The sequence below is a fragment of the Equus quagga genome, chromosome 16 (genome assembly GCF_021613505.1).
Source record: "Equus quagga isolate Etosha38 chromosome 16, UCLA_HA_Equagga_1.0, whole genome shotgun sequence".
Classification (NCBI taxonomy): domain Eukaryota; kingdom Metazoa; phylum Chordata; class Mammalia; order Perissodactyla; family Equidae; genus Equus; species Equus quagga.
This window is the reverse complement of record NC_060282.1, coordinates 36,409,107-36,422,852: the sequence shown is the minus strand read 5'-3', so window position 1 is coordinate 36,422,852 and position 13,746 is coordinate 36,409,107. Positions and strand designations below refer to the sequence as shown.

General features: G+C 46.8%; 1 protein-coding gene across 1 annotated transcript in view; it reads right to left on the bottom strand.

Annotated features, from left to right (window-relative positions):
* Positions 1-779: 779 nt before the first annotated feature.
* The window catches only part of NCALD (neurocalcin delta), a 269,976-nt gene continuing 257,009 nt past the window's right edge, over positions 780-13,746 (bottom strand). The window contains exons 4-5 of the mRNA XM_046642706.1: positions 6,509-6,614; positions 780-3,432 (exon numbers count right to left, since the gene is read on the bottom strand). Of these exons, the coding sequence (XP_046498662.1) occupies positions 3,335-3,432; positions 6,509-6,614 (204 nt within the window). The 3' untranslated portion in view covers positions 780-3,334. The remainder of the gene's footprint in view (positions 3,433-6,508; positions 6,615-13,746) is intronic.

Here is a 13,746-nt window from a genome sequence, read left to right as displayed (position 1 = left end):
TTGAGGAAGATTAGTCCTGAGCTAACATCTGTGCCAATCTTCTATTTTATGTGGGATGCTGCCACAGCATGACTAACAAGTAGTGTAGGTCCATGCCCAGGATCTGAACCCGCAAACATGGGCTGCCAAAGCAGAGTGTGTGAACTTAACCACTATGCCACTGGGGCCTGCCCCTCTATTGACTTTTCTCCAGACTAAAGCGGGAGAGAGGGGAGAGGAGGATATTAATGTCCTACTGAAGAGGAAGTTGCCTCGGTTTCTCCTGCTGTTGTGCCTAATGTTTGGACTAGAGTTTACAGCTCCAGTTGTGGGGAAAGACAGGATGTGAGAAGAAAGTGAAGGCCATGAGTGGTGGGAAGTATGGAAGTCCATATATAGTCTGACCAAGAATGCTTTTGGACAGGGCTTTGGGCTCAGCAGCCTCTCCCAGCCTCCCTTTCACAAACCCTGGTTCCTTATGTCTCTAGGGCAGAAACCATACCCAGGAGGAGGCTGGTATCAGGACCCAAATGCTCACTCAGGCACGGATTCAGCTGGAGTAGCAGTTTAGGGGTGGAAGCTTCATGTCCCAGGCAATCATATTAATCAACATGCTTGAATGGCAAGCTAGAATGACATGAAGTCAGCTGATACAGGGGCCACTCCATATGATGGGCCTTATGTATAGTGTTAAATCCACTTGTGGAAAGTGCCCCCTGGGGCATATAAATGGCATGAGACAGCACCCTTCCCCACCCTAAACAAGGATATGAACAGTCGGCCACTCTTTATCATCTTTCAAGTTGTAAGCCACTTTATTCCAGTCCCTTGAACATCACAGGCTGGCTTGATTTCAGACAGAACGGACTCCATTTCCAGAAGTCCCTCAACACAGCAATGACAATGGACAGCCCAGCACAGGAATGACGTAAACCTTTAGGCAATGAGCCTTCTGGGTTCTGCCAAGTCCCTTGGCCAAACTTAAGTGCATTGGATTAGACATACAAAGGCTTGCCTGGGAAGGAGGAGAAGGAGAAATACCACCCTCGAGAAAATACAGCCAGGATCAATGGCAGGCCAGGACGAGGACTATTTTGGTACACCCCTCGCGTGGTGGTGTTCATTAGCCATGTGTCTGGCCCTGTTTTCCTTCCTAAGCAGCTGGAGACTCTCTTCCCTGCTCCTCACTCCAGCTCTAGGTTCTAAGGAACAGAACGAGTCTGACTCAACAAGATGTCATGACTGAAGGCAGAGCCCAGGTTGGCTTTCCCACACATTAAATGACTGAAAGGAAGAATTAGGTCTTCAATCAGGAGCAGGAGAAAGTGAGATGCACCTCCCGAACATTACTGATAGAGGTGCTGGATCCCCTCGCCCACTCTGCACTCTACATCTTGGGTTAATTCTCTATTTTTCAAAACCAGATTTGACCACTTGGCCCATGGAGGAGTTTGGCAAGTCTCAGTATCGAACCACTTTGAGAAACTGATGCTCAGAGGAAGATTACGATTATTTTACCAAGTCCAGGTCTCAAAATTTTACCGTGCAAAGTTGGTTCATTTTAGTCAACTACACAAATTCCAATTTTTGCTACCAGTTTAAATGGACTCAAGTAATACACAGGAACCTGCTGGTTAGAATGGGCTCAGCATCACTTTCCTCATAGTTGATGTTTATCTTTCTGAGGTTCATCGTCTATAGGAAGTAGCTTGGCAACAGACACACTCACTGGACCCTCTCTGCTCTCTCTTGGGGCAGGATGTCCCATCTACATCCTGGAGTGTCGGGGCTCCCCCTGCCTACTGTTTGTGAAAGTGTGACTTCCCTGTGACTAGCAAGTTGTACTCTTACCTTTCAGTTCAAATGAGTGTCTATGAGGGCACCAGACCAAAGAGCAACTCAAACTCATGCTGTCACCTCTAGAAATAGAAATCTACATTCAAAGAACACGGTGGTAGAAAATACTCTTGGATTATCCACAGTGGGCCTTGGAAATCACAGACACACTTGTCCATGACTTCTTCTCGATGAATCAGGTGATTGCCCAACCTCTGACTCTTTGAAGGGCCACTGGGGGCATGGAAAAGTCGACATTCCAGATATGGCTCCCTAACTAAACACATGAATTAAACCATTGATAAGTCCCGAGAAGTTAGGCTTTTTTTTTTTTTCCGGGATACAGAATACTGATCTGCTGAGAAAAACATCACGCCTCCAATCTAATACTACCAGTGAGGTGCTAGGCTGAGAGCAAGCCATTGCGTCACATCTCTCATAAATTAACCTCTGGTGCTCCAACTGGTACATCCCACAAAACCCGCTCTGCTTCATTCTCTAGGCACTACCGCTCTGGAAAAGCATTCAAATTAAGGTTGGGCCCTGGTCATGGTTACTTTGTACTTTTCTGGAATATATAAAATATACCTGTTGATTGGTGCATTTGTGCAAAGACAGATATGACTTTAAAAGAAGACACAGACATTCATTACAGCTGGCTTACTTCACAATAAGCTACTAAAAACAGTCTTCTGTAATAAGATTGTATTAGTGCTCACTAGACATGCATTTCATTTAAACAAGGCAAAACAATTTGGTCTGCAATACCCAATATTTTATATACAGCAGTCTTTTTTTTTTTTTTAATCACAATAGGCAACAAGATGGGTCTGGTTTTGGAATATAAGTTACCATTTGTGTTTAATTTTCAAAGAAACTCATCTTAGCTCAACTAGTGTAAACCTGTGAAAAAATAGCTGAGCCATCTTTTTCCTCTATTAATTTACCTTGAAATGTTCACAGCTTAGAAACTACAGCCTGCTGGGGAAGAGGGTGGAGTGGCCCCCAGGGAGGAATTCCCTAGATCCCTCTAATAGCCTGGCCCTGGAGGGTTACTTGTCCTTGGGGAATCCAGCATCTGGTGCCATCACCCCTAGGGCATGTGTGACAACAGACCCAGTTGGGGAGCTGTCTTTTTCAAACAAGCCCCTGGAAACTTGCAATTAGAATCACTGGGACTAGATTGGTTTCCCTTCTCTTGCCTCCCCAGTCTTCGGTTTTAGAACAGAGACATTAGAATCAAAAGAAAAATAATAATAACGATGAAAAATCATCAGAACAACGAACACCACAAAGTCTGTGCACGACAGCACTGTCCATGCTCTCCACAAGCGCGATGGGGCTCTGGGCATTCCCACGAAGCGTCCACGACAAAAGAAGCTGAAGGCGTCACGGAGGAAGGTGCATCTGACTGCACGGGGGACAGCATCACCGTCAATATTGTTTGGCAAAAAAAAATTGTTAAAAAGACAAATCAAAAGGGAACACAAGCAGCTCTACAATTCGTGGGGTGCAGGGCTCAGAACTGGCCGGCGCTGCTGGGGTCGCACTGCAGGAGGCGCACTATGGACGGGTCGCTCTTGGCCCCTCGGATGAACTCTTCCAGGGAGAGTTTTCCTAGAAGGTGAGAGGATGGGTGAGCAGCTGGTGGCAGCTGGGCGAACCTACAATCTTCCCACTGCATCTTAGGTATCGACGCTCCCTGTCTCCCCACCATTTCACACGTGCTGTGAAGCCCACATTGTGTCTTTCTGCCGTGAGACCCATGGGGTAGGGTCTTGTTCACAGTCACAAAGCCAGCACCTAGCACGGCACACTGCCTTCTGAGAGCTCACTGTGTGCCCTGCCCTGGCGTGGGCGTGGGTGGCCCTTCCAGCTGCAGGCGCCCTGGGGGGGCTCACTCAGTATTTATAGAACTAATGGCCCTCGAGCCTTTATGAGAATGAGCTGGGCTCTCACAGCATCAGGGCGTTTCCCATGGCGTCACTGGGAGCCGTCTGAGCTCCTTCAGGTCACTCGGGTATACTTAGGTTTGCTGCAAGAGCCCATCCCCCTGCATGTGGGCACAGAGGCCTGCCCAGATCTCTGGGGAGGACCCCTTCTTTTGTACATGTGAGGATGGCTGCACGTCCACCTGAAGTCAGGAGAATAAAGGGGGATGTGCACAGGCAGAGGGGTGAGCCACTGGGTCCCTCCCATCAATCAGGGCACTTTCCTCCTCTCCTGACAGGATGGAGGAGGGAGACGAGGCTGGCTGGGATCCCACTCCTACCGGTGTCCCTTTCCTTCCTGCAAAAGCTGGAGTATGTATTGAGTTCCCTTCCAGAAGTTGCCTCTGTCATGTAGGAGGAGACAAAGCTTCTCCCCTATTCCTGGTGCTTCCAGAAGGGTCCCTCCTCGGGAGGAGCTGTTGAGCATTCCCATTCAGCTTTGTCCTCCTTCTCTCTCTCCTTCCCTCTCTTGCCTCAGAGAGGACTTGCTCCCCTCTGCCCTCCAAGGCTCGTGGTGTGCCTGCCCTGCTCCCTGCTGTGTGTCCGCGTGTCCTCCGGCTCTCACACCAAGCTGCTCCCTCCAGTGAGGCTCAGTCCTCCGGCCTTAACTCTTGCTCTTTTGTTTCTCAGCTTATTCCAAACCCGGTCAGGAGGAGGTGCTCTGTATTGGAGTCCTTACCACCCCCACCTCAGAGACACCAACAAATATGTCTAAATATGTCTTCCCCTCCCCAAAACCTAGTTCTGGCTTAACCAGATGCACTTTATCTACAAGAAGGAGAAAGGCAGGAACTTGTCTATCCATTTATTTTGAATACGTGGGGCAGGGTCCCTCTAAGCTTTGTGTCCTGGCCATTTCTTATGAGCTCAGGCAGTGGTTATAGCGGTGACTTCTTGGGTTCAGAAGGCTGGCGTACAGGAAGGGAAATGGGAGCCATCACTTGAACACCTCGGGATCTCCCAAAGGAAGGCTCTGGGAGCTGCCCCCCAGAAGCAGCAGAGCAAACCCTGCATTCAGCTGAACACATCTGGCTCTCTTGGGTTAACTACCCATGTGCTTCCAAGTTGACTCTTGGGCTAACTTGCCTGTGGGCCCAGAATTTTCTCTTCAGTCACAGGCCAGAGGTTAGATGCAAAGAGCTTCTACCCAGAGGAATCTAAGGAATCTAAGAGGTGAGGTCTCTGCTGCACACAGTGGGGCTGACCTTGGCCTTGGGGTCCAGAAGCAAAGCCCCAAGCTAGAGCACCAAGTCTCCTGGTTGGGCTAAGATTCCTCCGACCACTCTCAGACTTAAGGACCCTCCTCCTTCCCTGTACAGCTCCCAGCTCCATATTTTTTAAACCCAAGACTTTCCCTTAGGAAAGCCCAGGGCTTTTAGCAGCGAGATGCATTCTGGGAATGCTGACCCAACCAGGGCTCTGTGATCCTGTTGTAGCAGAGCCCAGTGGAGAGGCCCTACTTCTCACCTAGGATGGACACACAGTGAGGGTTTTATTCTGCAGTGCGTGGATCTCTCCCATCCTGTAGTCCTATTCTAAGGACGTGGCTGGGCCTGGAGCACAACACACACCTACCTTGCTCCCCTGGAGCTCCAGCATATCACGTAGTTCAACGTCTGTGAGTTCATTAACTATTAAAATCATTCCCTGTTTGTTTACCTTTACAAAACAATCAAACTATGTGCTGTGAATCAAAGGGCGTAGGGAAATAGGATGTGATGGTACCTTCATGGAGGAAGCAAAGCCAACAAATTGGCCTGCACGCCACAAACCCAGGTTCTCAGGCAACTGGTGCCCCGGAGCGCAAGGAGAGAGAAAGAGAAGCTCGCTCCACCACAAAGCCTTGCGTCAATCTGTCCACCAGCACTGTTTGGGGCATCCGAGTACACTTGCACATTGCTGACAAAAATTCCCCAGGACACCCTGCAGAACAGGTGAGCAGGTAGTAACAGCCAGAGCCCCAGGGCCTCAGGACTTCTATGGACCAGGCTCTGTGTTCCGCACTTTAAACTCAGGTCTCACAGCTAAATAAGGTTGCCAGATTTGGCAAGTAAAATACAGGACGTCCAGCTAACTTTGACTTTCAAATAAACAACAAACAATTTTTTCATATAAGCATGTCCTGAATAATGCATAGGGCATGCTGACATGATAAAATCATTTGTTGTTGGTCCGAAATTCAAAGTTGATTGGGCCTCCTGTATTCTGTCTGGCAACCCAACATCTAAAATCCACTATACTTGAGTATGAAATCCAGCCTTCCTTTGAACTTTGCTCTGCATTCCCTTGTTGCAGTTTCAGTGTGGAACCTACTAGCCACCTCAATCCCTTCCCCCCAGGGGCTGAAGGAGCTGCCTTGGCTCCAGGAAGCTCAGCACCTTAGAGCATGTGCGGGAGAGCCCACCTAACCCCCGGCAGGCCGGGGTGACAGCTCCTGGGGTCTGGGTGGAACAACACCCAGGCCCTCCCTGCTTTCTGATTAGCTGGCCTGCAGGGATCCAGCCTGCTGTGGCCTAGGCCTGTCCCCATCCTGGTCCTCCATCTTGCCCTGTCAGGGAGCATGCAGGATGAGCCACAAAACTCTGTGAGCCAGGTCCTTATGGCTCCTATCTTGTCCTTGAGTGGCATTTTCCTCCCTGGACACCCCCATTACTTCCAGCATCCCTCACTCTGAGCAAAGCAAAGCAGCCCCCGCCTCCTACCATCTCTGTTGGTGTCCATCTGGCGGAAGATCTTCTCTGTCCTTTTCTCTGGGGTTGACTCATCTTCAGGCATTTTCATCACAGAGGAAACCATCTTATAGATTGCCTACGGACAGAAGAAACATGGTGGTAAGACAGAAACATGGCTTGGTTTGGCACACGATAGTCCTATCGTTAAACCTCTCAAATACAGGGGTAAAGGGAATGTGCCCATTCACACAGAGAGCAGCCCTGTTCCTGAGGATCTGTTGTTGTAGAAAACAGGTGCGCAGTCCCTGGTGAGAGAAGCCAGGCCAGCAGAGCTTGCTCCAGCAGTGGGAACCTTCAGGAGTGACAACCGGCAGGAAGACCCACTAGACTCTTTGTGTCAAACTTTAATGTGCACATGGATCCTCTGGGAATCTTGTGAAAATGCGGAATTGGATTGAGTAGAGTGGGGTGAGGGGATGGTGGGGTTGAGATTCTGCATTTCTAACAAGCTTCTGTGTGATGCTGATGCTGCTATTCTGAGGACCCCACTTCTAGGAGCAAGGCTGTAGATGACATTCCTTAGGCCAGAGAGACAAGTTGGTGTCTACTGTGGTCTCCACGTAGGTCGCTCAAGGATGATAAACACCTGACACTCTGCAAGTGCATGTCTCGTTTTCTCCTGGGCAGACATTACCAATCCATCCCAATGCTCTTCCCCCTTGTATCTGGCAATTGCTTCACATTCCTTCTCAGCAAGTTCCCAGGTATCCCTGGGATGAAAACCATCTGCCATCTGAGCTGTGGATTAAATGATTATGCAGTCTCAGGCTTGAGATAAACTGGGTACATCTGAAATGTGATGGTCAAAAGAGGGTTCTACTGAAAGAGTTTTGTAAGCAGTATTGAAACTATCTCCCCCACCACCTGTGTACTCAGTGGGACCTCCCCCCGCCCCCATAGTATTCAGTAAGGGGCTAGAAGCCTTCAGTGGTCAAATGTTGTTTTTATTTGGGAAGACTAATGTAAAGTCTTTGTTTTTATCCCTAGACCACGACTTTGCTCATCAGATTCACTCTGGGAACTTTAGCCCTGGGAAGGAGTTTTAGAAAAAGTAGACTTTTGCCAGAGACTGGACAGAAAAATCTGGAAAGTTCTGGAGCTCCAGATGCAGAGGGATAGTTGGAGGGGGGAAAGGAAGGCAGCTGAGGGGAAGTAGCTTCCAAGTGGGAAATATTGGAGCAAAAATCAACACTAAAGGCTAAACTTATCTGCTTCATAGTCTTGTTTAGGCTCAACCTTGCCTCAAGTCACTAAAATATTCTGGAGAAAGGGGAATAAATATTCTACTCTCAGTTGATAAAATAGGAGTGAAAACTGGACTCACCCAGTGTGCTGACCCTTGAGCTGGGACCCCTCAGGCCAGGCTCCGTGAGTCTGTCTTGAATCCACCCCAATCCCTCACTGAACTCCAGAGCTGCCTTCACAGTGATTCTGTCTGGGAGGAAGGCCAAGCTCAGAGTTATGACCTTGTCTGGGATTATGGGTGTCATGGGTGTAAACTCAGCCACAGTCAGCTTTCCCAAGAAATGTTCACTAAAGTGTGCTCCAGAGCAGAGGCAAGCCATACTCCGTCTTCCTCCTGGATCCTCACTTGCAGTCCCCTCTAGCCCAGGTCTATACTACCAGCTGTGCTGGGGTTATAGTACTATGTGCCAAGCCGTTGGAGAGACCTGACTCCTTGGAGGAGCTAGAAAAGGCCATGGTGACAGAGCCCTTCTCAGAAATGGGAAAGAAGAGGTGCTGAGATGTCTTGAGCTCGAGCACTCTCATTAGCTTTCTTGGCTCCCACATGGAAGCTCTTCTATAAGTCTAGATGCAGTCAAAGAGAAATCAGTGGCACCAACTGATGAACACACACACACACCCCTCACACGGATTTCAAATTTACACAATCTAAGTATTTCGTGTACTCATAAGCCCAACAAAACAGTATCTAGAAATCAGTATCCCACCAGCTCAAATAAGCACAACCTCCTTAAAGGAGCAAGACCTGACACCTTTCAGGATTGCAGAAGTGATATGAGAGAAGCAAGATGGGCAAATGATGTTTAAATTTTGCCAGAAGTCTTAAGGATGCTCTGTAATTACAAATCCTAAACCTTCTTTGAGGCTGGATTGCTCCTTGCCTGAGTCTGTTCTGGCCTCAGGAATGTCATCTCACTTGCTAATTCCAGGTGCCACCTGCTTTGTGTCTATGATAGGTCAATGGGTCATCTCCTGATTCAGATGCTTTGCAAAGCCTGTCAAGAGCCCGAGAAGCTGTCCAAAACACACCTTGGTTTCCTGGACCAGCAGCTTTCTTTACACCCTCTTCTCATCTGAGTGCTCGCCTACTCCTTCTCCTCTCCTTGAAATCCTACCCATGTGTTAAGGGAAGATTGGAATGTTACCCTCCTCCAGGAAGACTTCCATGATCTTCCTTCTGCTATGCGTATCTGTGCTAGTAAATGGCTCCTTCTAAACCTCTCTTAGATCATTTCATTCCACTCATCCTGAATTGTGGTTACCCAGCACTCTATCCTTTTAGATGTGAGAGTGGCAATCAGACTTAGCTATTCATTGGACCCCGATAGTGCCTAACACAGGGTCTTGCACAGAATTGGGCTCATTAAGTTTAGAGAGTTCATTTAAGAATAACTCCCTCCATTGCCTTCTCTCCCTCAATCTTCTTCTATTCTGCTTCTCATTATAAAGTTACCCCCTTATCCTTTTATAATTTTTTCAGTTTTCCATCTTTTTCTCCTCCCTTTCTTGATATAATTAAACATATTCATGTGAAACCCCTTAAAGATTCTTCGTCTATCAAAAGCTATGGCCTCTCACCTTAGAAACCATGCAAACGTGCTCGTGGATACACACTCACTATTGCAGACAGCTTCAGGGGCTCGTGGATTCAGGAGCCCACCCACGGACCCCAGGTTAAGAAAACCCCTGCTTGTAATTTACTTCCTCCCGCATTGTCATCCATTCATCTATTCACTCAGTCATTCACCAAATATTTACTGAGCCACAACTATATGTCATGCATTATGGTCGACCTAATCCCTGCCCTCATGTTAAATAAGGCAGAGTGACATTATTAAAATAATCACATAAATAAATGTAAAACCTTTGCAGACAAAGGTGCTACGAAGGAGTGTGTGTGCTCTCATGAGATGATGCAGTAGGGGAATTGGGCCTTGTCAGGCGGGTCAGGGTAGGCTTCCCTGAGGAGTGATGGTTGAGCAAAGATATGAGGAAGCGTACGGCTTAAAGAGGTTCAGGGCAGAGGGAAACACCTGTGGAGAGCCCTGGGGTGGAGGGATGGCTGCAAGGCTGAGACGGAGTGCAGGGGACTATGGTACAAGATGTGGCTCCGGAGCAGGTTGGGACAGACCACGTGAAGGTAGTCGGATTTCTCCAACGAGCAACTAAAAGATGGAAGTGATAATAAATTTGATTTTCCTATTTATACCCGCTTCCCAAATCTACCTCTATTCCCCTATTTACAGGTAAGGGTGTTCAGAGGATTAAAAATGGTCCTTCATGACTTATCCAACAATTATTTATTGAGTGTCTGCTATGTACTAGGTGGTGGGGATTCAATTGACAACATGACTGCCATGCTTTTTCTTATTTTATATCTCACTCATCCTCTGGCAAAGGGTTTGCCAGATTCCATTTTGGAGACCAAAAGCTCCCCATTTTTTATGAGTACCATTTAGATGGGTATAATGCTTCCAGTCGGGCCTTAATAATTGTTACAAAAGCCCTCACCTAGACTACCTCTGGGCCCCATGGCGGCGAGTCACACCCATTGTTCTGGCCTGTTGGAACTCTAAGTCTCTAAGAGTTGGGGTCCATGAAATTGTCCTTCTTGGGATTCTGATGGGAAAGCAACTGTGTAATAATCTAGAGATTATTCCCTTAATATTCTTGGTTGAACAAATGAATGAAAGACCAAGCAACGAATACGTGGTGGAAAATGAGGCTCTCGTTCTCAACAAAACGTCTTTTAAGAGTTTTAGTCTTTAGCTATTAGGCTAAAGTAGTGGGTTATAACAGAGAATTGATAACACACACAAAAAAACAAAAATCAAAACAAAACAAAACAAAAATGAAGAATGTCAGGACACCCTTACATGAGTGTATTTGCAAACAGGGCTTCTGGAATGGGGTAAGAGATGCAATGTCTCAGTACATTGTGGGGTTGGGGAGGAACTGAAGGCTCATTTAAGAGGCTCACATTTCCAGATGGCTCTTTCATAGCACTCAGACCAGATTTTTTTTTTTTTTTATGTGCATCCACTCACAGATAAAGGATTAGTGAGTTATTCACAAAACCAAGTCTATGACGTGGGTGAGACTGAGCAGTGAGCAAAGGTTGAAGTGATGAGTCCCAGTGGTCCCAAGAGTGAGTAAATGGGTGACAGCCTTCAAAACCACATTTGGGGAATTGTCTGTCCCTTTGCTCCCTTCCCACGGCATCAAGAGCCCAGCACTGATTGTATTAGAACTTCAAAATCTAGGACTCCGTGACACAAGGAGAGAAAGACTCAACCCCAGACAGTGATCTGAAACAAATCAGGTCTTTTATTAGCTCCAGTTTTCCCCCTCAAATTTAATGGGATTAAACCACAAAGAGCCAGGCTACTTCCCTACTTTATTTTTAGCAATGTCAGTGAGAGGCCCAGCAGGGACATCCTGTTTTTAATTAAACTTGAAGAGCCCTAGTCTTGCCTCTGAGTAAACGCAGAGCTATAGGACACCCAGGAGAGCCCAGCTCGGCTCTGCCCTACGCAGGCCTGGGACAGCGCCCTACCTGTGGCCAAGGGTCTTATCAGCTTCTTCATGGCGTAAAGTTTTCTTTCCTTTTCCCTCTGAATGAACCACTTCTTTGAATGTTGTAAAGGAAGGACTCATGTCTGAACAGATAAAGGTTGTGGGATCAACTGAGGGCAGGCACAATTCCAAGAGTGAAAGTTGAGCCTTCCCTCTGAAGGAAACCAGACTGACTCTTTTCATCAGAAGATGTAGAGTCGTCTAACATGACGTCCAAGGCCCTGCGACAGCCGGCCAAGGGCAAAAGAAGTTAGGCAGAACAGGACTGGTTTGAATTGTAGATCAAAAACAGCTTCCCGCTTGGAAGGCTGTTACATACCGGGAAAGGAAGATGGAGAGAGTTCATGAAGATCTTTCTTGGGCACACTTTTAAAATAGGTTCAATATCTATATATCTGGAATGGCATAAGTGCTTTCTTGTTTAGAGCTGGAAGAATACATTAAACCAGGAACTTCCACAGTTTTCTATGGAAGTGCTTTAGGCACTTTCACAGGTGAGGAGAGGAGCAGGGGAGAATAAGGGCCCCACGCCTTTTCAACCAGAGCAGCTCCATTCTTCTGTTAGGTTTCATGTAAGATTTCACTTGAAAAAAAACAAACTCATCATTGTACCCCCCACCCCCAAAACTTACTTTCTTTGGAAAGTAGCCCTGCCAGCCATCCTGTAATCAAGTCAAAGACATCTTTGGCACCTCTCCACCATCTATGTCCATATCCAAGCAGTCACCAGAACTATTAAATCAGTCTTCTTAATGTTTTTTAAATCTATCACTCCTGGCCACTCCACCTGCCACAGTCTTATTTCAAGTCAATGGTGGTACGCATCATTTTTAGATTTGGGCAGGTAATATTTTTTCAATCTTATGCAAAGGCAACTTCAAACAACCCCTTCAAAAGAGCTCTTTTATACTCTTAAACAGAGTTTTTGGTGCTATTGTATTTTAGGCCCTCATATTTTTGGGGAGCAATGATGAGTTGTTTTTGGAATGTTGACTTTGAGGTACTTGTGTGACATCTTAGTGAAGGTGTCAACCGTTAGATGTAGTAGAGGTGAAGAGTTGGAAGTAATTGGTTTCTTCACCCATAAAATGGGGCTAATTAGGTTGTTGTGAGGATTAAACAAGATAATACATGTATACTAGGTTGACTAGTATCCTGTAAAAAAATTCGTATCCACCCAGAACCTCTGAATGTAACCTAATTTGGAAATAGGGTCTTTGCAGATGTAATCAAGTTAAAATGAGATCATACTGATTTAGGGCAGGCCCTAATCCAATGACTGGTGCCCTTATAAGAAGCAGGAAATTCGGACACAGACACAGAGAGAATGTCACATGGTGATGGGGGCAGAGATTGAAGTGATGTAGCTGTAAGCAAAGAAGCGCCAAGGGTTGCCAGCCAGCACCAGAAGCTGGGACAAAGGCATGGAGCAGATGCCTCCTGAGAGGCTCCAGAAGGAATCAACCTTGTCCACACGTTGATTTCGGACTTCTGGCCTCCAGAACTGTGACAGAGCATGTTTCTGTTGTTGTAAGCCTCCCAGTTTATGGTAATTTGTTACGGCAGTCCTGGGAAATGAATACAGCGTGGAAAGCACTTAGCACTCGGCCTAGCCCATAACAAGCACTGAGAAGACGAGACCTCCCAGAGAGAATAAAAGGAAAAGAACTCTGCTTGGGAATATCCATGTTTAGGGAGCAGGAGAAGGAAGAGGAGTCCACAAAGGAGACTAGGAGGGAGCAGCTAGAGAGGGGCGCCTTTTGGGTAGTAGACACTCACTCATGTTGCCAGATGGCATACTCAATGCTAAGAGTTAACTTTAACTCTTAAACTATAGTGTGACTTGCCATAATAAGATTCATTCCCTAATAAGAAAGGGAGAAACCAAACACAACTGATAAGCAAGTACTAAGGTTAGTTCTTACAGAAAGTCACTAGCCTGAGCAATTGTTTTAAAGAGTTTTCTCCAGAAAAGAAATCTAAGTTGCATTCCAGAGTAACATCTGTTGTCCACACTCAAAATTGAGAATTAAGCAAGAGTTCGGAGCTGAATTCCCAGGGGCTAGATCAAGAGGGACTAGAAGCTCTCGCCAGCTACACCCCCCACCCCCGGCTTTTTCTCAGAATCAGAAGAGCACAGTGTTTCAGGTCTTCAAGGCACAAGTTAAAAGTGATATAGTGTCTAGGACACCAATTCAGAAAGATCTTTGGGAGAAAAAATGCAAATACCACTCAGGAAGTGGTTCTAAAAAGAATGTAAAGAAGCGTCTCCGATCGTTATTCTGATCCTCTGTGGCAGAAAAACTCACAAGCTGGTTGTCTGAATCAGGCACAGTTGGTGCTCTTGAGACCAGGTGGGATTAATACGTGAGTTTCGTGCTCACGAA